The following is a 22,520-nucleotide window of genomic DNA, read 5'->3' as shown; positions in this document are numbered from 1 at the left end:
AAAAAAAAAAAAAAAAGCATATACATTAGGTTAGGGTGAAAATTCCTGAGCTAGGCAAACTTAGCAATCTCTGCATAACTTGGGAAAAAGTAAGACCCTCTTTCCTCAAGACATAAGTAGCATATGCCACACATTCTAGCACTTGAAATAAATGCATAGAGCCTCCTCTTCCAGCTTGTTTGACTTGGCCACCTGACTTTGCTTTACAGATAGCAGTGGCCCTTCAAGCACTGTGTCCAGTGCTGGTCCTTCTTCTCCTACTGCAGTGGATGGTAACTCCCATTTTGGCTTCAATGATCAACCCTCCCTAAATTCACATGTGACTGAAGAACGTCAAGGCCTTGGGCTGCTCCAGGAGACCCTCAGGAATGAAACACAAGAGCTATTCATAGAAGGGGAGCAAGAGCTTTTTGAACTGAACCAATCTTCACAGATGCCACCTATGGAAACCAGACATCCATGCCAGGAGCTTGCTGAAGAGGTCAGCCAGCCATTTAAGGTGGTCCCTGACATCAGCCAAACATGCCAGGACATCCCTGAGGAGGTCAGTCAGCCATGCCAGAAAGTTCCTGATATCAGCCGGCCATGCCAGGACAGACATGACAGTCTTAACCACACATGTCAGGAAGTCCCTCAGGCTAGCCAGTCATGCCAGAAGGCTAGCCAACTGTGCCAGAATATCTCTGAGGAAGTTTGCCAGCTTTCCCAGGAGAACCCTGAAGAGATCAGCCAGCCATATCAAGCAGTCCCTTCGGAGTTTGGCAGGCTGGTCCATGGGTTCCCTGTAGGGGATAAGAGCCTGGTCCAGGAAACTCTTGTGGAAGTTGGTAGGCCAGCCCAAGGGAGCCCTGAGGAGCTCAGCCCGCCTTGCCAGGAGTTCTCTGTAGAGGTTGGCAGGCTGATCCAGGAGACTTCTTTAATCAATCTGTTGTCTCAAGACAACATTCCTGAAGTTGATAAACCATCCCAAGAGTTTCCTGGGGAAACTGATCTGCAGACTAGGGAGGTCCCTGAGGAAATTAATCAGCATTCTTGGGTAGTCCCTGAGGTGATTGACCAGCTGTCTGGAGAGGATGTTCCTCAAGTCCAGCATCTACCTGGTGATCCAAACCCTCAAAGCCAGTCTCCAGCCCATGACTAGCATTCACCTCTTCCACCAGCAACATATAATTAATTATGTTCTCACAAGTTTTATCATTCTATACTAGCCATTTGAACCAGCAACCTTTTTCTCTTGGCTAACTCACCAGCCAGCATGAGGCCTTGGCTCTCACCAGAGGTGTCTGAGAAAGCAATTCTCTTGGCATGAAACATAACTGTGCCAAACCTTTACTTGGGGAGGAGCAAATTTCAAGTTCAAAGTAGCCAAAATCAGCTATTCCCCTAGCCATTAGACATGAATAGGATTTCCTTGGGGTGGGCTGGTCTGCCATTACCCAACCTACTTTAACCACTGCAGGAAATCATGGATTGTTAAAGGAAACGCCACTTAACTGCTGAAGTTACCATCTGGTGACAGCAAATGCAAAGGGAGAGACTCCAGGGTCTTCACTTTTCTGGGGAAATATTCATAACTTCTCAAGGTACCCTTAGACCGTATGTGCATTCAGGGGGACTTTTGTCTTTGCTACCACTCCTCAGGTGGGCGCAGAATGGCCATCTGAAATGTCTGGAAAATAGAGTCCCCTTCTCAAATAAACATCTATCATGGCCATTAATCTTTAAACTAGGCTTATGGGTGTTTCCACATCATCCCTAAGTGCCCTCTGTGCCCCAGTCTTGTACCTCTGGTCAGTAGCTGTAGGGAAAAATAGGTATTAGATGGCTGTGCACATTTCTGAGTCACTACTTAAAATGCTCATGTCTAGAGCAGTGGTTCTCAACCTTCCTAATGCTGCGGCCCTTTCATATAGTTCTTGTGGGTCGCAACCCACAGGTTGAGAACTGCTGGTCTAGAGGATTCTTGGGCAATCTGTGAAGCTGGGCCTCCTTTGTTGTGGGGCTGTTTGGCTTAGGAGATACTGTAATAGAGAGAATCACGTTCTATTTTAAGAAATCAGCAAAGATCAATATTGTACAGATATAAGCAAAGATTTAATAAATATATATATTTCTATAGTTGTACCAGGGACAGACTGGCCAAAGACCAAACACTCCAGGGTTCCCAAGAAGTTTGTCCTTCTATCATTGTGTCTTTAGGGCCAGACATGATTATAAAGCTTTTCCCAAAGATCTGGGGATGGAAATGGGGTGGGTGGGATTGGTAATGGATCACTGGAGCTGGGGGGGGCGGTGGCAAAACATTATGACTGCTCAATAAATATAAAATTATGAGAATGTGGTGGTGATGATGTCCTTGTGAATTCAAGAATGAATATGACTGTGAGTCGATTATACCTGTGACTGAATTAATTTGAATCAGTCAAAAGCCATTATAGTTGAATGGGAATGGGCCATAAAAATATAGAGATTGGACATCCCAGGAGGTCCCTGTAGCAATCATCCCACCATTCCAAAGTGTCTTTAATGAGTGGAATATTGGGTGTAGGGGTGGAAAGAGGTTGTATCTCCGTGAAGCCCCAGAGGTTACATGCCTTCTCACCAAATCCTTGGAATCACTCTCTTAATCTTTTCACTTTGATGATTTGGAATGTCAGGATTTTATATAAAGGCCCTTTCTCCACCTACATAGTATCTTTACAATGGGAGAACCCAAAATGCCAGGGGGGCTAGAATACCTTCCTCCCCAAATATGTACATCTGTAACCTGGCCATTCCCAACATATTCAGAACTATAAAGGGTTTCACTGGAGGGGGAAAAATTTAACTTTTTACTTCATGGAAATCCTGTCTGCATTGCAAGAGGTGTCCAACCTTAATAGGCTCTAGGTCTCTTAGAGCCCCTCAACTGCTTACCTCTTTGGTGTTTCCCTATCCAGGGTCTCTGATCCTGGTTATTTGGTCATCAGCTCTTGACCCCATGGAATGCAGGTCTTCTTCCCCAAGAGGCCCTAGTCCCCTTTCCCCTCCTCCAAACCAAATATATGTCCCCACTCTAGGCTCTTATTCCCCATACTCAGGCATTCTTACTCATCTTCAGAAATTATGCTGGCTCCCCCTTTTTCTCCCTTTACCTACCCTGTATTCTCTGGCTCCCCTGGGTCCTGGAATTGCTTCCAGTAATCAACTCGGGGTCTTCTAAGATAAAAGATAAGACTGGTTGAAGCAGAGAGGTAGAAGCCAGAGCCCAGCAACTAAGTAATGTGAGGAATCAGAAAAAACCTAAGCAGCACTACATCATCTGCAATGAACTTGATTTATTGTTAGAGTTGGAGGCGGCTCCGTTACAGCAGCTGGAAACTACAGCAGGGAAGTGTGGGGAAGAGCAGAGCACAGCAGCACGGGGAGGGTGGGAGCTAGGAAGAACACAAATTGGGCTCATTTTGGTTTCCCATTTTGGCAGAGAAGATGAGCCCACATGGCTATCAGCATCTGGGTCTCTCAGTCCAGCAGTAGTCTGGCAGGGCTGCTCACTGGCTTGCTTGGGGTGAGGTCCTCTCTTAGGATGGTATTTCCAGCCCATTTTCATTTCACTCTGGAGGAATTAAGCTATAGCTCAGCTTCTTCTCCTTTTTTCCTTCCTCCCTCTCATTTTTCTCAAGTCCTCTGGCCTGGCCTCCACCCTCCAGATCTTATGTCCAAGAGTTTGGGTTTGGAGAGGCAGCCAGAGTTCCCATATTAGCTGCAGGGTGGTAGAGTGGAATGTTGCGGGAGTCACACATTGCCGGGGTGTCAAATGTTCAGATGTCATGTCAAGCAGCGGCTTATTTTTAACCCATTACACACCAGGCCACAGCAGATGACCACATGCAGAGAAGCCAGGCAGGGGATGAGAAGGGATCCAGATAATTAGAATGGGATGAGTAAAAACTTCAAAGGGTCAGGGAGTTCTGAAGAATTCTGGGATTGGGGCTGGGCTGTCCTTGTCCTTTTGTGCTGCCCAATAGGCCTGATCCAGATGTAGCCCTGGGATGTGAATGGTATGAAGCAGGGGCTGGAAGATAAGCTCCTTTCTCCTCTCACCAGTCTATTGGTCTAAGACTTCACATTTTGGATTGAGACATCCAGATACTGAGGGAAGCAGTAGGACTGTGTAGCAGTGGTACACCCCCAGGCACCTGGAGGATGAGGGGATGCGAGATGGAGAAAAGGGTGGAGCTCTGGGCACCTCACTGACAGTATCCTGCCTCTAGGTCACATAAATTACTATTTGAAATCCTTCCTGGGATGCTAAACAAATAGATTAAGATAAAGCGGTCCCTGGGGTTGGAGATAATGATCTCCCTACTTGAGGGAGGAAGTTGTTCTCTGAGGCCCATCCTTACTCCCCACCCACTACTAGGATTTGACAGTACAAGGAGACAGTATCACCCCAGGGTTCTCAGATGACCTCTATCCTAATTTGTACCCTCTCCCTATCATATTCCTGTTACCTTTGGTTTTGAGACTCCTCTCAAGAATGGATGAGGAGGAAGGACAACCCCTCCTGTTTAGCCCAACACAAGACCCCATAAGACATCTGCCTCCCCTCCTGCTCCCATCTCCCTCAACCCCAGAGGACTCAGTATTAGCCATTCTCTAAAGGAGCTGGGGGAGAGGATCCATGGGGCAGGGAGGCAGTTCTTTCAGAACTCAATCTTGCAGGCTGGGAAGGACTCATCCTGCATGACCACGGTGCTGCTGCTTGCCAGAACTAGGACATTCAGTTGCTGCTGCTGCTCATGAGTCTGCTGGTACCACTCACGAGTCACCTCTGTGTCATGAGTGGGGATCAGAGTCACCTAGGAAGGAGATAAAACATGCCTGATGTGATAACATGAAGGGAAGGTAGGTAGGGGGAAGGAGCAGCTGATGATCTCAGAAGCAGCCTGGCTGCTCATAGAAAAAGATCTAGCCCTTTATGAATAGGGACTGTGCCTCTGAGTGAGCTTTGACCAGGCTACTTCCTTGGTATCCCTTGCTACTCACCTGAAGATTCTCCCCCCACTGGGCCTTGCCCTCCAGCAGGGCATCCAGCACAGCCCGGCTTGGCTCGCCATTGGGAGGGTCATTTCCACTGACCACATAGTAGGATGCACGCACTCGACGGAAGAAGTCAAGGTCAGCAGTCTTGCCACTGCAATGATTCGGGATATAGGCGAGATCCACATATACAGGGGGGCCAGTGCTGCCCTTGGAACCCAAGGCCACTGTAGAGACAAGCCAGGACTCATTATAGAGGAAAAGTTGACCGCTTTTGGCAACCTTCCCCCTCTTTCTCACTCCTGGACTCTGATCAGTTTATACCCAGCCCCCATCCACCCTCTCTTCATGAAATACTTACTTGGTCCTGCCTTGAGTCCGTTGACTAGGCCTTTGGACATGGGGCTGTGCCCATCCTTTTCCTCTGCTGGGGTAACCTGGCTTGCAGTGCTTCGCAGTCGAGGTGGGGCTCGGGATGCTCGATCTGCAGGCCCTTTTCCAGGAGTGGGTGAGCGTTTTCCCCGAAGATCCAGACGCCGTGCAGGGGATGCTGGCTTGGCCCTGCCTGGGGGCCTGCGCCCTACTCTTCCCTGCACTTTCTCCTTCTCTCGTAGCCTCTCTACCCTCCCAGACTCTGAGCTAAGTCCTTCAGGGTCTGCCATGCACACATCAGGGCGGGGAGGAGATGGGCGGGGGTCTGGCTGGGGCATAGGAGGTGGGTCATGGCCTGGCCTGGGATGGTGAGTTCCAGTGACCCCCCCAGCTTTGTCCACGGGCAGGAAGTCCCCATCTTCATCTGAGTCGAGGGCTGCCTCAGCTGTGATGGATGGACACTCCTCAGTTTCTGGTGGGACATCAGAATCTGACTGTGAGGAGCCTGAGTCACTGGCTGATGTGGGGGGTGTTTCATCAGCCACAGGGCATGGGCCCCCTGTGTTCCCTGGCCCCCCTGCCCGGTGCCACCCGCCTCTTCCTACCAACCGAGCTTCCTCAGTTGAGAAGTCACTGTCGTCCGTGGATAAGGGCAGAGATGGGTTTAGGAAGGAGGGGGAGAGCTCCCCATGGTGGGACCGGGGCTCGGCAGCACATCCCTGGGGTCCAGCCTCAACCTCAGGAGAGAGATTGCTGGATGAGCCACCAGAGCCCTCTCCAGGACACGGTGGCTGCTCAGGGGACAGCAGTGTGTCAGGGTGGGAGCTCCTCTCAGCACCCTCAGGCCAGGCCCCACGTTCCCAGGCAGGACAGGCTTCAGCCTCTTCTTTTTCAGCCTTGGCTGGGGCAGGGACTGGGAGTTTGGGGCTGGCTTCAGTTGGGCCATTGGCCGCACAATCCCCAGAGGAACCCTGGAAGGAGCTTGGCTTTTTAGTGGCTTCCCCAGAGCACTCTAGGTGGCAAGGGAGAGTGCCATTACCTGTGTCTCCAGGCAGACTTGGAGCTGAAGCTAAGGCCAAGTCCACTGAAGGTGGGACTGCTGGACTTAGAGGAGGCAGGTCCCAGAGGCTGTGAGCAGCTGGTTCCATTTCTGGGTCCAGCTCCTCAGACCCTTTCTCCACAGCCTCAAGGCCTAGAGGAAAGCGTTCAGCCACGCTTGAAATCACAGGTGTGGTAGCCTCAGAGGAGGAGCCTTCGGATAGGGCTGGTGAGGCAGGTCGTGGCAGATTGGAGAGAAGAGGGGCCCCAGGAGAGCTAGGTGATGGGAGCTGGGGAAGCGAGGAGTCTAGGCTGGGAGCCTTGATCACTTCCAGATACTCATCATGCCGGGCTCGGGATGGAGGTCCTGGAGCCAGAGCCAGAGCTCGATCTCCAGAGAAGGCAAGGGAGCCACAGGGTGCTGATCGAGGTTCAGCTGGAGAGGGCAGCTGTGGGGGAGCTGGCTGCAATGAGGAGAAGCCAAAGGCTGAAGCAGGAAAGTCCAGGCTGGGTCGGACTGGCCCCAGGTGTGAGTCTGAGTAAGGGCTGGTATGTGCCTCAGTTTCAGGCCACAATGTGGGAGGACCCATAGGAACGGGATGAGGGGGACTTGGGGACTGGGCCTCTTTCTCTGGCTGTTCCAGAGCCCCCTTCTCCAGCTCCGAGTCACTAGTACTGTCATCCCAGTGACCCCGGCCTGATTCCTTGGGGGATGGGGTCCTCCTTTCTGGGCTGCAGCTCAGGATGTTACCATTAAGAGGGGAGCTTGAACGTTTGCTCAGGGAGATAGGCGCGCGGGGGGGCACTGCAGGGGGAGTGAGGCTAGGCTCCACACCCAGCCCTGGCGCAGGCTCCTGCCTTGGGGGTAGAGTGGGTCCTGCCAGGGCTGCATAGCTAAAGGTTGCACTGTCAGATTGGAGGCTCTTGGGGGAAACAGGAGATGAAAGCTCCTTCTCTGCAGATGTGTTTCGGCCAGCAGCCTCCTCCTTGGTTGAGAGGTGTGGGGGCCAATCTGCTGCTGCTCCAAGTGTAGGATCCCTAGTGGGGCATGCAGGGCCAAGTCCAGTAAGCATCATCTGCTCATAAATGTCTGCATATTGAAAGCTTCTCTCATCAGGATAGGGTGTGGGCTCCCTCTGCTCTGGCTCAGGCTGCTCAGCATCCCTGGAGACATGGCTCTCGCTGGCCTCTGGGACCTTTGAGCTTTGGGGGCTGCTGTCAGGAGCTCCAGCTCCACCTTCTTCTTTCCTTTCCCCTTCAGCTTTGCGGTAGTCCTTCCCCAGTGGGGAGTATGGCCCACCTTCCAACTCAGCTGCCCCTTCCTGCACTGCAGCCACCACACTGTCATACTCAGTTGTGCCCCAAGAGAAGGGTGAAGGAGTGTGGGGTTCTGGGGCAGGTGTGGGGGGAGCTGGAGCTGGGGAGAGGGGTGCAGGGGGCAAGGTGTCCTTGGGCACCCATGGTGGGATTTCAGCCAGCCATGAGGGGGTGGTGGGTTCATTCCTCATAGGCAGCATGGGCTTAGGCTCTGGGATTGGGCTTTCTTGTCTCGGGGCTGAAGAAACCCTCTGTCCAACCATCTCAGGTGGGGAGGCCGGAGGGGAGATGATCTCAAAAGGAGAACGAGTCAGCTTGTCCTCTTCCTCTGGTGGTAGCCCAACTGGTGACTCAGCCAGCCAGTGTTCCACTTCCAGCCCTTTCTGTGGTGAGGCCTCCTGAAAATCCTTGAAATCTGAGGCCCACTGGCTCCGGAGTGTGTGTTCTGCAGTGGGTACTTCTTGCTCATTATCTGGCCCCTCATCAAGGAAAGTGCTCTCCCGCTCCTCATTGTACCGTGGGCGGGCCCCTTGGCCATCCAGCTCATGGGGAAACCAGACTTTCCGTTCACCACTTAGCTCCCTCCAGTATGTGTCCTGTTCCAGGGCCACATCCTCTCTGCCCCTCCAGTACCTGTTCTCCTGCTCAGGAGCTGTGTCCTCCCACGGGGCAGGCTCTTTCTGTTCTCCAACTGGCTTCCCTCTGGCTGGAGAAGTTTCTTGCCACTCCTGGACCACATCCTGTTCCTTCCAATACGTCTCTTCCTGCTCTCTAGCCTTGCCCTCCCACATGGAGCTCTCTTCTAGTCCCAGAACTTTGGTCTTCTCCTGAAGAACTTCTTCCTTCTGTTCCACAGCCTTGACTTTTTCTTGGGATTTTTCCTCTAGGATCTTTTCCTTTGGTTTCATGGCTTTATCCTCCTGTATTAGGCTCTCCTGTCTCTGAGTTTTGTCCCTCTCTTCCAGAGCCTTACCTTTCTGTTCAGCTGCCTCATTGTCTTGTTCCAGGGTTTCATCCTTCTGTCCCAAGGCCCAGAATTTTTGTTCTAAGACCTGATCCTTCTTTTCTGAACCCTTATCCTTATCTTGGGGTTTGTCTTTCTGTTCAGGGACTTTGTCTGTCTGTTCTAGGTCTTTGCCCTTAAGTTCAAGGACATCTTCCTCTGGAGACTTGCCTTTATGTTCAAAGTCTTGGACTTTTAAGGTTTTGTCTTTCTCCTCTGGGATCATATCCTTCTGTCCCAGGATCTTATCTTTTTGTTCTAACTCTCCCTGTTTTGGTTCCAGGGCCTTGTCCTTCTGTTCCAGAGTGGTGTCCCTTTGTTCTAAGGCTTTATTTCTCTCTTCTAGGATCTTGTCCTGTCCCAGGGCCTTGTCTTTTTGTTCTATATCTTTGTCTTTTGGTTCCAGGGTCTTGTCCTTCTGTTCTAACACTGCCTCCTTTTGGTCTAAGTCTCTGCCTTTTTGTTGGAAAGCCTCATCCTGCTGTTTCACAATCTTGTTTTCTTGTAGTGTCTCATCTTTTTTATGAATGGCTGTATCCTTCTGCTCTGCAACATCCTGCTCCAGAGTTTTGTCCTTCTGCTGAAGGACTTCATCCTTTGGCTCAGGCTCCTTGTCCTGCTCTGGGGTTCTATCTTTCAACCCTGGAAATTTACCTTCCCACTCCATAGCAATGTCCTCCATGGCAGGGCTTGGCAAAGACTCAGGACTCTTGGAGCTATCAGGTGTCAGAATGTGTTCACCAGGGCTTGTGATTGCCCGCGGTGAGTGCTTCCCATCACCTGACAGTGGAGAGTCAGAGAAGGAGCTGGCAGGTAATTTTCTGTCAAGGCTCTCATCTGTGAAGTCTGCCTTTGCAGAATATCCAGTCCCATATAAGGGAGGTGACAACATGGTTGCATGGGGCTCTGGAACAGACACAGGAGCTGGGTGGTAAGAGGTATCCTCAGCCTGCATCAGTGGCCCCTTTTCTTCCTTTCCAAGGTTTAGTTCTCCAAACTGGAGAGTGCCAAGGCTTTCTGGAGAGAGCTGCTTAGAAGAGATATCCAAAGAGGTCTCCTTGCTGGGACTCTCTTCTGAGAGAGAAAGTGACTGAGTATCTTCTGGAGACACCTCTGGCCAAAGGTCTTTGTGTAGGTACTGCTCTTTCAGGCCACAAGGAGACTTGGGAGTGGACTGTTGGTTGGCAGTATCTGGAGAGACCACACTGAGGACAGAAAGGGACTCTGCTTCTTCAGGGGAGAGGCTTCGGTCAGGAAATTGGAGAACCTCATCTTTCTGAGGCTCGCCAGCTTCTTGGGGTGATGTTCTCAAACCTCTAGAAAGGGCTTCTGCTTCTAGAATTGGGCCTGTAGACTCTCCTGCGTCCACAGTCTCAAAGACTATTGCTTTGTTCTGTTCTGGCAACAGCTGAATGGTACAGCCTATATGTCCCTCACCAATGCTGAGGGGGCCTTCCTGGGTCTGAGGGCTCTTGGGAGAAGGTATCTTCTCCTCCTCCCCTGTGCTCTCTTCAGGTCCTGGCTTGACGGTCTTCTCTGCCGCATCTTCTTTGCCCACACCTGGTGTGCGCTTAGTGTCTCTCCAGGAGCCCACATCCTGAAAGTCCTGGGGCTCAGACTTTTCTTCCACTGGGGACTGATGGAAGGGTGTATGGGTGGCACTGGGTGGGCCAGATGGTGGAGGAGAGGCCATCTTCACTGTACTGTCATCTGGGCTGAGGCACCGTTCCTCTGCTTCTCCAAGAGCTGGTTCCCCGGGATGTAGGACATGCCCAGGGGCACCAAATGTTGGGATTCCATATTGACTGCAAAGTTTGTCAGACATCTCTACATTTACCATCTCTTCCTCTTCTATGGTTCTCTCCCCAGGTAAGCCTCTCCCCGCAGTCTCTCCTTTCTTCTCTGGCTCCCCAGTCACAGAGAAGTCCTCACAGGGTGGTGATTTGAAGCCCTTGTCTTCTTCCAATGAGGAGGTGGGTGAGATGGTACCAGCTGATGGCACATAGTCCAAGCCCTGAGTGGCTTCAGTGCGGGAGGAGGGGATGCTTGTGACTGTGTCAAGCAGGAGGGAGCTCTTGCCTGTCTCCTCTGTCTGGGGAGCTGTAAGTGAGGCAACAGACTGGTCCTCAGCCACTGATGTGGCAAAGGAAGAAAGCTTGTCACACTCAGTGATTGAGGTGGCTGAGGACACATGTTCCTCTTCAGCCAAAGGAGCAGCCACCATGTTGGGGGGGTAGGTGAGTTCAGTCTCTGGTGCTCCATAGCTTTTGCTCGAGGTGGTAGGAACAGCACTATCTGCAGGCTGACTGGCTTCAAAGGGGCCAGGACCTTCAGACCCAGGGAGGTCATATGTACTTGTAAGGAATCTGGGTGGAGCTGGACGCTCCTCAGGTTCATCATGGATCTCTTCATCTGAGATGGTCTGCTCAGTCTCTGAGTAGCCAGGGATTGTCTCATCCTGGATATAAGAGACATGCTCAGTGGCTCCTGCAGGTGTAGCCAGGCTGCTTAGGAATGACGAGGTCTCTTTCTCAGGGGCCTTGCCCTGGAGTCCCAGTTCCCGGCCCCCAAGAGCCTCCCTGCCCCTTGGAGTTACCTTTAAGGCTTCCTGCATATGTTTTTGGTAAAAATTCTCAGCCTTTGTCTCTTCCTCTTCTTCCTCATCTGAAGGGTGCACCTCCTCCATTTCTTCTAACTCAGCCTTTTCTATCACATCCTCCTTTACCTCAGGTTCACTTTCCTCTCTGGCTTCTGTTCTATCTGGGAGCCTCTCTGCTTCTCTCTGCTTTTTTTCCTCCCAGGTATCTTTCTCTTCCTCTGTTTCAGCTCCAGAGTCTAGGCTTCTGTCCTTACCACCTTGTTCCTTAGGGATGTCTGGAACAGCCTCTTTCTCCTTCATCACATGCTGTTCTTGTCCTGGCCCTGGGACAAAAGGTGGTATTCCCTGGATAGCTGTGCTTGAGGGTACTACCTCTGCAGTATCTACAGAGAGTGATTTCTCTACAAGTCCTATATCCCTCTGTTCAACCAGCAAACTCCTCTCCTCACGCTTCATCTCCTCAAAGTCCTGCGTGAGGTCCTCTGGTGAGGATAGTGCCAGTTCCCGGGGCCCACTGACTGTTGGGAATGATACAGTCCCTTTCTGGGTTGGGGGTGTCCGGGGCTCAGAAGACAGCTCCTTCTCCCCACGGGCAGTTCGGCTCTTGTCTATCTTGACTCTTCCAGGGGCCTTGGCTTTGTAGAGAGTCTTACGTACCTCAGGGGTAAAGGGCTTCAGGTCTGGCTTGGAAATCTTCTTGACCTCAGGTTTAGTATCTTTCCTCTTATCGTCTCTCTTGGGATCCCTCTTCTCCTCCTTCCTTCCTTCATCCTTCTTGAACTCTTTCCTCTCCTTCTTGATCTCTTTTTTCTCCTTGTCTTTTTTCTCCTCCAGCTTTGATATCTTCTCTTTAAGGTGCTTCTTCCCCACTTTGTCCTTGATCAGCTTTCTCTTCTCTGCCTTCAGGGCCTCACTTGACTCTGTCCGTACCCTCTCAGGCTTGGCAGGCTTCTCTGGGGGCTTCTCAGATGACTCTTTTGCCTTCTTCTCTGTCTTGGCTAACTCCTTGGCCAGCTCTGAGCGAGCCTCCTTGGCTCCTTCCTCTGCCACCTCCTCCCGTTTGGCTAGCTTGCTCACGGCTGTCTTGGTAGTGGCTTTGAGGCTCTCCTTGCTGTCAGCTCGCTGTTTTATTTTGCTGGGTTTGAGGTTGGTAGGCACAGCCCCAGCAGCCAGGTCCTTCTGCGTGACCACAGGGTAACGCAGGAAGTCCAAGTGTCGAAGCTTTTCCAGGCCCTCTAAGATCTTGTTTTGGGGAGCATTTCCTGGAAAAAGTACACGCACGATCTTCTCAGTGGGGTTGGCTGGTAGCCATACCACCAGAGCAGTGATAGAGGTGAGGTAGGGCACTGAGATCTCAGCTTCCTTCCCATTGGCCAGCACGATGCCTGTCTTAGCTTTACTGTTGCCTGCCCACTTTTGCATGAGGAACTGCATCTCCTTGCTGTCCTTCACAGGGTTGAGGACATACATGTCCAGCCGGCCCACACCCATTTTGTGGAACAGGGTCAGAGGCTCAATGGTGTTGCTGACCACACGGTACAGAGGCTCAGCCTGGATGCCCAGGCGGCTCAGGTGCTGCAGAGTGAGACAAGCCTCCTCAATGCTGCGCTTGGCCTTCCGGGAGGCATCAGGCAGCCGCAGCTTATCAGGCACATTAAAAAAGACAACTCCAAGCTCAGGAGAGATGAGGTTCTTCACCCAGTCGCTGTAGCTGCTAGAGCCTTGGGATTGCTCCTCCTCTAGCTCTGCCACTTTGCGCTGCAGGAGTCCGTTGATGCCTGGCAGGTTGTCTGCCCCGATGTGGGTGAGTAGCACAGAGTCAATGCGGTCCAGGTGCCGCACTAGCTTCCAAAAGCAGGACTTGCGATCAGAGCCACCATCTACCAGGATGTTGAAACCGTTGACAGCAAAGAGGGCAGAGTCCCCACGACCACCAGGGAAAATGTAGCAGCAAGGCTTAGAGAGCTTGAGGAAGCCTCCTGAGGTGGGGGGCTCCAGCAGGTCAAAGGGGGATGGCACATCCACAGTTTCAGAGACATACTCGGAGAACTCAGCCACACCATCCATGGTGGGCAGCGTGGGCTCAGGGTTTAGCCGGAGGTGCAGGTTCTCTTGGGAACTGGATAGTCCCAAATGGCTCCAATCACCCTCTCCTAAACAGGACACGGTGAGGAAGGCCTGGATGCCAGGGTCTCTATTGCTGAGCAACTGGGCAATCTAGAAGAATGGGAGATAGGAGGCTGGTCAGATCATTGGGGTTATCTTGCTCAGACTGCCTCTATTTCAATCCCCTAATCTCCACCTCTTTTTGAGGTGAACTACATTTTTGCCAGGGTCCCTAATGGTCAAGCAATATGAGACTTTCTCTTCCTTGGAACTGTCTACAGCTCTAGTTGTGCCCCATATCTCCCCTCTCAGACATGCAGGCATGGAACTTACCTCCGGGTGGTGAAGGACCTGGGCAAAGTTTTCGTAGGAGTATGTGCCACTCTGTAGGATGAGGTCTCCCCCAGGCTCTAAACTTTGCCCACTCAAGATCAGTAGTTTGTGAGCTGATGGACTGCTAAGAAGATGGTGAACCTGGAATGGAAGAAGGGAGTGATGGCTCAGCACCTGTAGCTCAGTGGTTAGGGCGCTGGCCACATATACCAGGGCTGGTGGGTTCGAACCCAGCCTGGGCCTGCTAAACAACAGTGAGAACTACAACAACAAAAATAGCTGGCATTGTGTTGGCTGCCTGTAGTCCCAGCTACTTGGGAGGCTGAGGCAAGAGAATCACTTAAGCTCACGAGTTGGAGGTTGCTGTGAGCTGTAATGCTACAGCACTCTACTAAGGGCAATATAGTGAGGCTCTGTTTCAAAAAAAAGGGGAGTTATCACAGATGTAGGAAATCCAGGGAAAAGCACTAAATGTTTCTGATTCCCCCCAGTACTGCAAGGACATGCTCCCCACTGGTGTCCCCCACAGTTCCTCCAGAGTAGGGCTGGGAATCATAAGCAGCTTAGATGGCAGAGAGAGGAAATCTTGGCCACAAAGTGGTACCACTGGCAACGATGAGTGCAGTCCCTGGCCTTACCTCAGAGCTGATGCTGTCTGCGCTGGGGTTTACCAGGATGATGGTCTCTAGAATCTCACTCTGGTGGCAGAGGGTCCTTTGGCCTGAGGGAGAGATGTAGGAATTTGTACTGAAGAGAGCAGGTAGGCTAAAATAGAGAGGCATTGTGTGGGGGCAGGACTGCACTATTGGAAAATGGGGCTCAGACTCAGAAGCCTGGCTCTTGTTAGACCCTGCCACCTTGGATGCTGCCCGGTGAGCTCTAGGAACTGGCTCCTCTGGGTCTTCCCTTTCAGGGTTTTTACCTCCCCTCTCACACTGGCTGTCTTCTCCCTCCCTTTATCTGCCACACCCTCTGCTGCCTGTGCCCCCACCCCTCTGCCTGGAACTCTCTCTTCAGACTGCCCTGTTTACAAGAAGCTTTTGTCCCTCTGGAGCACTAAGCTCCTGGTGCTGCCTGGGGCTGGGGGGCTCAGCTGGAGAGAGGGTTCCTGGAATGATGCTTCTCACTCAGCTTTCTCCTCACTAGCTTTCCTTTGCCTTGGGCTTTCATGCCAGCAGAGTGTCTGGAAATAAGGAAATATGAGCTTTTGTGTACTATCTACAGACTCCTCACCCTTCCTTTCAGCCCGCCACCTGAGGCCAGAATTCCTGTTCCAGAAGATTCAAAGAAGCCTGTGCGATCTAAATCCTTAGGGTTCTATAATTCAAAGAGTGGACACAGGACTTTAACTTCCTGTTCTGTTCTCTGGTTTCCCAGAGGCCAAGACTACATTCACACACATGTATGTAATCATATTTTTTCCACCCCCAAAGGTTTCACAGCTCTCTCCCACCTCCTCTTCATGTCTCCAGGCTCCAGGGAGGCCTGGTTCGCTACCATACAACACATCCCTCCTCTCATCCCTGTCCCTCTCCTACGGGCCTTCTACCACAGAGATAGGGAGCGAGGGGTCCACAAATAAGGAAGAAATTCAGAGCATTAGGCCATAAGACATCCCTAAATCCCCCATCTACTTCCCTTCTCCAGACTCACATGAAATACCAAGCCACGCAACAAAGAAAGAAAGTGGCAGATCAGACAGAAGATGCTGAAGAAGAGTGTTACCATTTCTGCCCCTGCCCTCCATCCCCTTCTGATCCCCTTTCCCAAGTGCAGCACACAGTGAAGTTTATATCACAAATAGAGATTCCGGCTCGGTGCCTATAGCTCAACCGGCTAAGGCGCCAGCCACGTACACCTAAGGTGGCCGGTTCGAATCCCCAGCCCGGACCCGCCAAACAACAATGACGGCTGCAACCAAAAAATAGCCGGGCGTTTTGGCGGGCGCCTGTGGTCCCAGCTACTTGGGAGGCGGAGGCAGGAGACTCGCTTGAGCCCAGGAGTTGGAGGTTGCTGTGAGCTGTAACGCCACGGCACTCTACCCAGGGGGACAGCTTGAGGCTCTGTCTCAAAAAAAAAAAAAAAAAACAAATAGAGATTCCAACAGATGGCCTACGGAGTAGGTTGTCTGGAGGATACTGGTGGGAGGGTTCATAATCCATTCCCTAGACCCTCTTCTGTGACCCAGCTCTCTCCTCTACCTGCAGTTTGGACAAGAGGAGCCTAGGGCCAGGCCTTTGTTAAGAAGAGCCACGGTACCAGGATCAGACAGATCTGGCAGCACAAGGGGAAAGGAACTGCGATGGTGTGAGAAGACCAGACCCCATACAGGGTGGGTTGGGTCCAAGAGGAGTTAAAGTGTTCTCCTTTATTAACTTGGGAATTGAGAGAACATTTTATGTAAATTCAGAGTCAAGACCAAACTCAGACACAAACAAGGGGGAGTCTTAGGCAGGTGAAGGACAGCAAGGTTCAGCTTCAGAAGGGCAAGAGGTCTCCCTCACACATTTGGGCTGGGAAGGTCAGAAAGACAAATATCTATGGTACAGATTGATTTGCTTTCTATGCACCACTCTCCTCCACTCCACACCGTCCCCTGATTTTAAGCGCAAGACTTCTCCTTTCCCAGCTCCTGTCCCGGCATAAGACCCCATTCCTAACCCTTTCCCAGGAGAGTGGTTTTGACTTTGCAACTATGTGGTTTATATCCTGTGCTCCTCTTTTCCAGGCCTGGGAGAAAGCCCTGTTTCTCTCTTCTGCTCCCCCAGCTCTTTCACAGAAGGGAACTGACTTGTTTTTCCTTTTTCTTTGGAAAGGACCATCTTGTGAGGTAGGGGCACACAGTGCTGGGCCAGTGCCGGGTGGGGTGGGCGGCGGGTGCCGAGGCTGAGTAGGCAGGAGGGCAGGTGTCTCCGCAGTGAGACAGAAGGGGAGGGGGGGCGGCCGGGCAGCTGCAGTCTGCCGCAGTGTGTGAGTGTGAGTGTGCGCGCTGAGCTCAGGCGCCAGCTCCGCCCCCACCCCCCACCCCAGCATGACAAGTCATTTTCTTGGCTGCCTCTGCATGGGGGGTGGGGATGGGGGGGCCACAGAGAGGGAGAAGAAACTAGCTTCTCTGTTCAAGAGCCCCCATCTTGGGAAAAGCAGAGATGAGGTGGGGGTGGGGCTGAGGTTGGGAACCTGTGAGGTTGACAGGACTGGAATCTGAAATCACAGAGCAGTTGCTGGGGAGGGAGTGCTCTCAACCTTCAGGATGGCCTCAAGGGGGCCAGGAAGAGGAGCTTAGAGTCCCAGCCTCAAGCTGGCTGCAGAGAATAGGGTAGGGGGAGCCCACTGCAAACTGGTCAGACTGTGAGGAAGCATATGCCACGTCTTAATGACCCTTTCCTCCCTGTTCTTTGCCATGGTGTCCCCCACCTTCCCTTACTTGGCAAAAACTCAGTGCCCCGCTCATCCCCAACATAGGAGCAGCTGAGCAATCCAGCAGCTGATACCCAGGGACCCTCCCATTAGGCGGATTCCCATAACATCCCCCTTTCTCTCATATTCTTCTGCCTCTGACCAAAGACATAGCCCCCAAACTCCTCCAGCACTGTGGGCCTCCAGGCAAAACCAATGGCACCACCCTCTGTGGCTCCCCCCAGGCTGATATCTCCCATCTCCCCTGTCACAGCCCCCTTGGCCTGTGATTCCGGGTCCAGACTGGCCCCAAGCCAGTAATGTTCATTTTCTCTCTCCATTCCCCCAGCCTGCCCACCCTGCTGGGTTCCAGACATACCAGATAGGTACCAGCTCCCTTCCTGTTACCCCAATCCCACCTCCCTATCATAGCGCAACCCCCAGCTCCCATGCCAAGTCCTTTGGTTTGGTTCTTACCCTGGGGTGTGGGAAGAAGCCTCTCATGGAGGCGGCAGCTCCAGCTCCGGCCTTAGCCGGCAGCTTCAGGGAAGAGTCTGCGGCACTTGGGGTGGGACTGGGGGGGGGGCACTTGATGGGGAGGGCGGTGCCAGGGCGGGGAAGAGGGGCCGGTCTGTGACAAGGCACTGGAGACTTAACTCTTTCTTTGCCTTCACAGTGTCAGTGCTCTTGTCCTGCTTGGTTCTGTGGGACTGAGGGATTATCTGGCAGCCACTGTGATCTTCTATAGTCCACAGAACCTTTCTCCCCCAGTCCTGCTTAGTTAAAAAATGCTCTTTTAGCACCAGCCAAAAGATCAAAGCTCCATGCTAGGGCACAAAGTGGAGGTATAGGAGGCATGGTCCACAAGGGCCTTCTCCTTCTATTAGAAACCATCTGCTGCCTCTCCCATTTGATGGACCGGGAGTGACCTTCAATCCCTGGAGGAGCAGGAGACAAAGGCTGGGGGCCCAAAAGCAAGGGGTAGGGGTGGAGGCTAAAAACTACTTTAGAGAAGGGTAGGGGATGATGAGATGCTCTGAGCTGTTCTGAACCACAGCTACAGAAACTAGTCTCATTTTAGGGTTGGAGGGTAGTTTGAAATTCTGGAGTGGACACATGGTCCCTAGCCCACATGGGGTAGGGCACAGGGATTAGTAAAATAGTAGAGTTGCTGGTTGCTGCATGCTGTTCCATGGCAATGCAGGATAGCATAGTAACCACATAGGCACTGATTCTTGGGATTCTTGAGTCTTTGGGTATAAAGAAGCGGTCTCTGAAAGGGTAGGGAGCTTTATACCTTTCACTGAAGGAGTTAACAATGATCAAGGAGGATCATCAGGGCCCAGGCCCAAGCAATTAAATTATACTGTGGATTAAAATAAATCTTGTAATGACTTTGTAGGGTGGTTGGGTTCCTGTTTTCTCCAACTTTCTATGTCTTTGCCATCTCTACTTATATTATCTTGGTTGGCCCTGTTATTATAGATAATATTATGTTAATATTGTCTTATATTATCTTCTAATGTTGGCCCTGTTTTCCTTAGTCTCTACCTTTGTCTCAGATTTAGTGAAGTGCTCTAGGATTCAAAAGGAAGGATCTGGAGAACTATAGGACTCACTTCCAACCGGGTGATGCCCATGCTCTCACATAGTCCTTCCCTGCCCTCTTCCCATTCACCCTGCCTAGTCCTGACCAAGCTCCTAAGGCCTTTTTCACAATGACATCCACCCACTCACATCCCAGCATGAGCTCCACCCTTGCCCAGGCTGCCAAAACTGCCTTTGAAGGTCAGAGAAGCCAAAATAGTCTCTGCTCTCAGCATCCTCCAACCCCCCCTTAACTGCAGCCAGAAGAGAAGAGAAGCTGAGTCACCAGTACTCTTAGGGGGTGGGGAGCACAGAGGGGGAACAATCTTTGCCCAGATCCGGGGATGCAAAGCAGCAACAATGGCAACAGCCCCATTTGGATGGAAGAGGCCATCTGCAGAGATGCACAATGAAAACAGGCAGTTCTGAGCATCACAAATGGAAAATGCTCTCTCCTGCTTCATAGTTCTTATTTTCATCCCACCTCAAGCCTTCCCTCTCCTCTTTGCTTTCTAGGGCTCTCTGGAGTGTGTTAGGAGGGACACTCAAGTACAGACATTTGGCTTGAGAATGAAACAATATTTCCTAGCCCAAAGCAGAGCCCCCACCCTTATTCTCAGCTTCCACCCCCAAGGATCACACCCTGGGCATGGTTCCAACTCAGAATGGAGTTTTCCTTCAGCCCTTACCCTCTCAACAGCCACCTACCACAACCAGCCCTCTACCCTTTGTGTCCCTAGGCTAACTGCAATGAAATGATGAGATGCCAAAGAAGAGAGACAGACTTGGGCTCAAATGCAAAGTAGGATCAGAAACTCTGGATTTGAGACCTAACTCTACTATTTTACTAATCATGCTGCTAAATAAGCCACATAACCTCTTTCAGAACTTGCTTCCTGAGCTATAAAATGTGTGTAATATTCATACCATCCTTCAATAATGCTGTGAGTTTCAAACGGCACAAAAGATGAAAAAGTGCAGCTGGGTGTGGTGGCTCACGCCTGTAATCCTAGCACTCTGGGAGGCCAAGGCAGGTCAATTATTTGAGCTCATGAGTTCAAGACCAGCCTGAGTAAAAGCGAGACCCCATCTCTACTAAAAATAGAAGAAAAACAAAACACTGAGACAAGACAAAACTTAAGCCCAAAGTTGGAGGTTGCTGTGAGCTATGATACTACAGCACTCTATCCAGGGCAACAGCTTGAGATTCTGTCTCAAAAAAAAAAAAAAAAAAAACAAAGAAAAAGATGAAAAAGTGCACCTTCACTTCTAGAATCCTAAACCTGCAGTGTATAAATGCCACTGGAAAAAAAAAAAATAAATGCCACTGGAAGTCCATCTCCCTTTTGCGGAAGATTTCTGAGAGGTCACTTAGGTGATCATGAAAATGCTAAATCAGGATCTCAGACCAGACCAACTTTGTACTGTCCTTAGCTTCCAGGTAAATCCAGAACTGGAGTTGCCTACATCATGAGACTTGAAGTTCTATTCATGTCCCTGCTTTTCTATTTCAGACAACAATGCTGTATTAATCCAGGATGTCTTTCCTATTGGCAGAAGTACCTGAGTGTATCAGTGGTAAAGGAGAGTCACACAGAAGGCCTCCAAACTGGTTCCTCAGGCTATGTTTTGGGGAGTCTTAGAATATTAACTATGAATTATGAAATTCCTTCCATTTCCTATAGGTACCCAATAGCAAAGTATCGATGTTATTGAAACACAGTTTTCCACTGTCCTAATTGTTTCTGGTTTGTGTTAGAATGCTCAGAGGCTCCAGATTTTTTTTACAAGAGTTAGAAAAGAAGGTACTAAGTCACCACTAGAGACTACCTGGTACAAAAGCCACCTTTGCAAGCTTTTTACCAGACTTGACCACTAGAAGGAGCTGGGCCACTGACTCTCCTTCAGAGGGGGCCTTTTCTGTGGGTAGATGTGTAAATGTGAAGGGGGCAATGCTTAGGAATAATTGCCCTCTCCCTGTCATTGTAGGATATATTTGTGTCCCCATTCTCAGTATTTTGGCCCAGGGGTTGTGAATAGGTGATAGGAATGGTAGCCCATCTTGTGTGGTAGGCAGAAAAAGTCAAGTCATAAGGTGTTTGCATATTTCCTTAAACCTATCCCAGCTGCCTGGTTCCCTCTCCCTTCTTCCTAATAAGAGGCTGAAGAAGGGAAGGGTAGTATCTGCAGCTGCTCTGGGCTAACTGTTGTTTGTGGGGACAGCTGAAAGAGGAGTCAGCAGGGTTGGGGCTGTGGCTGTCTTGAGCTATGTGGGTTTTTCCAGGAAATTCTCCACTATTCTCCAGGGACATAGAGAGGCCACCATGAAAATGTCCAATCCTAAAAAAAAAAAATCAGTATGCTAAAGTAAGCCTTGATCTTGGATATATGGCCCTAAGCCCCTTGAGAACACCATGGCAAAACTCTTTGAAAAGCTCTATAGGTGTTTATATATCAGTGCTTGTTTCTGAGAAGTGCCTTAGGGTAACTATGCATCTCTTTGCAAGCATCTTCCCAAGCATCCCTACACCCTAATCTGAAGAATGTCTACTTTGGCTTAACTTCTGTTCATTTCTTACATCATTCCAGAAACAGCCTATGCTCAAGTCTCTGTGGCCAAAAAGATAGGTTGGAAGAATTCAGTGTGAATTATTAACATTAGCAGATAATCCCCAAGCTTCAATTCAGTCATTAATTTCATTCTCTGTCATCCTTGCATCCACTCTTGCACCAAGACTGAGTGGAAGGCTTTATAGGAAGCCAGTCACATCGGGAAGATGCCAGCCTAAATTTTTATTAATTGCTGCACATATTCCTAAGATAATGTGCTTTGGTCATATTAACCTTGTTTTTGCCAGTTTTCCAGCAGCATCTCTAGAGGCATCAGTGATCAGGAAATGAGCAAAGATGGCAGTTTGGAGGAGGATCAGGAAGAGAAAGAGAGGTCACTACTATACTAGATAACTGATTATCTAGTGTAAGTTATGAATGCAGTCATTTGGTTACAGTGGCTGTTGAGCTGGATGGATTTTATATTCCATAAAGCTACAGGGATTGATGTGTCAACATGTCTAATAACATGACTTGATCCCTGGCACTTTTATAATGGAATATAGGGTTTTCTACAGTCTCCCCACAGACATCTGTTATGGAATGACAGTTCCTAAAAATCTTGTTTTCTTAAATCTCTAACCCATTTCTCCCATTCCATGAACAAGAAAGTACATTCTGTGAGCTTTGATCTCAGAGCCAAATCTCAGAGTGTAACTTATTCTTGTGGTAGTAAATTCACACCTGTAATCAGAACACCCTGGGAGGCTGAGGTGGGAGGATCACTTGAGCTTAGGAGTTCTAGACCAGCCTGAGTAAAAGCAAGACCTCTTCTCTACTAAAAATAGAAAAAAATTAGGCAGGTGCTATTGCAGGCACCTGTAGTCTCCTCCTTTCACCCTGGATTTGATAGTGCTCATCATCCTTTGTTACCATCCTACTTTTTGTAGGTTATCATACTTTTTGCTTTGCTCTGGAAATCTGTTAACTAAGCTGAAGAAAGAATCAGAAACCCTGAAAACTGAAGGGTAGGCTGTGTAGCCTGAGGGAAAATGCTAAGTAAGGGTCTGGCAAGGTGAGTGGGAGATTCTTGGGTCTCTGTAAAGGGAGGCAAGGTGGTTTTGGTATGCAGAAAGGGGAACACAAATGAACAGCATGGATTTTTGCTTGGTCGATGATTGATCACTCAAGAGAAGT

At 50.5% G+C, this 22,520-nt stretch overlaps 2 protein-coding genes across 3 annotated transcripts in view; one reads left to right on the top strand and one right to left on the bottom strand.

The window, feature by feature from the left end:
* Window positions 1-2,232, top strand: part of PPIP5K1 (diphosphoinositol pentakisphosphate kinase 1) — a 59,441-nt gene extending 57,209 nt beyond the window's left edge. For both annotated transcript variants that reach the window (XM_023514300.1, XM_023514299.1), the window contains one exon: window positions 210-2,232. In XM_023514300.1, coding sequence (XP_023370068.1) covers window positions 210-1,141 — 932 coding nt within the window. In that variant the 3' untranslated portion in view covers window positions 1,142-2,232. The remainder of the gene's footprint in view (window positions 1-209) is intronic.
* A 1,061-nt stretch (window positions 2,233-3,293) lies between these two features.
* Window positions 3,294-17,760, bottom strand: MAP1A (microtubule associated protein 1A). Its single transcript, XM_003791770.2, has 6 exons — window positions 17,664-17,760; window positions 14,429-14,511; window positions 13,791-13,931; window positions 5,384-13,568; window positions 5,029-5,249; window positions 3,294-4,841 (listed from the first exon to the last, which is right to left on the bottom strand). The coding sequence occupies exons 4-6, from the start codon at window positions 13,416-13,418 to the stop codon at window positions 4,686-4,688; spliced, it is 8,412 nt and encodes a 2,803-aa protein (XP_003791818.1). The 5' UTR covers window positions 13,419-13,568; window positions 13,791-13,931; window positions 14,429-14,511; window positions 17,664-17,760; the 3' UTR covers window positions 3,294-4,685.
* Between the last annotated feature and the right edge of the window lie 4,760 nt (window positions 17,761-22,520).

The sequence above is a fragment of the Otolemur garnettii genome, unplaced genomic scaffold, assembly GCF_000181295.1.
Source record: "Otolemur garnettii isolate 467f Iridium unplaced genomic scaffold, OtoGar3 scaffold00050, whole genome shotgun sequence".
Lineage (NCBI taxonomy): Eukaryota > Metazoa > Chordata > Mammalia > Primates > Galagidae > Otolemur > Otolemur garnettii.
This window is presented reverse-complemented; position numbering and strand designations above follow the sequence as displayed.

What these genes read in the sequence shown, in the direction of transcription:
- MAP1A (XM_003791770.2), bottom strand. Translation starts at nt 13,418, where the DNA reads ATGGATGGTGTGGCTGAGTTCTCCGAGTATGTCTCTGAAACTGTGGAT. An exon ending in CGGACTCAAGGCAGGACCAA is followed by an intron (nt 5,250 to 5,383) that starts GTAAGTATTTCA and finishes TTGTCTCTACAG; the next exon opens with TGGCCTTGGGTTCCAAGGGC. An exon ending in AGTGGGGGGAGAATCTTCAG is followed by an intron (nt 4,842 to 5,028) that starts GTGAGTAGCAAG and finishes TCTCCTTCCTAG; the next exon opens with GTGACTCTGATCCCCACTCA.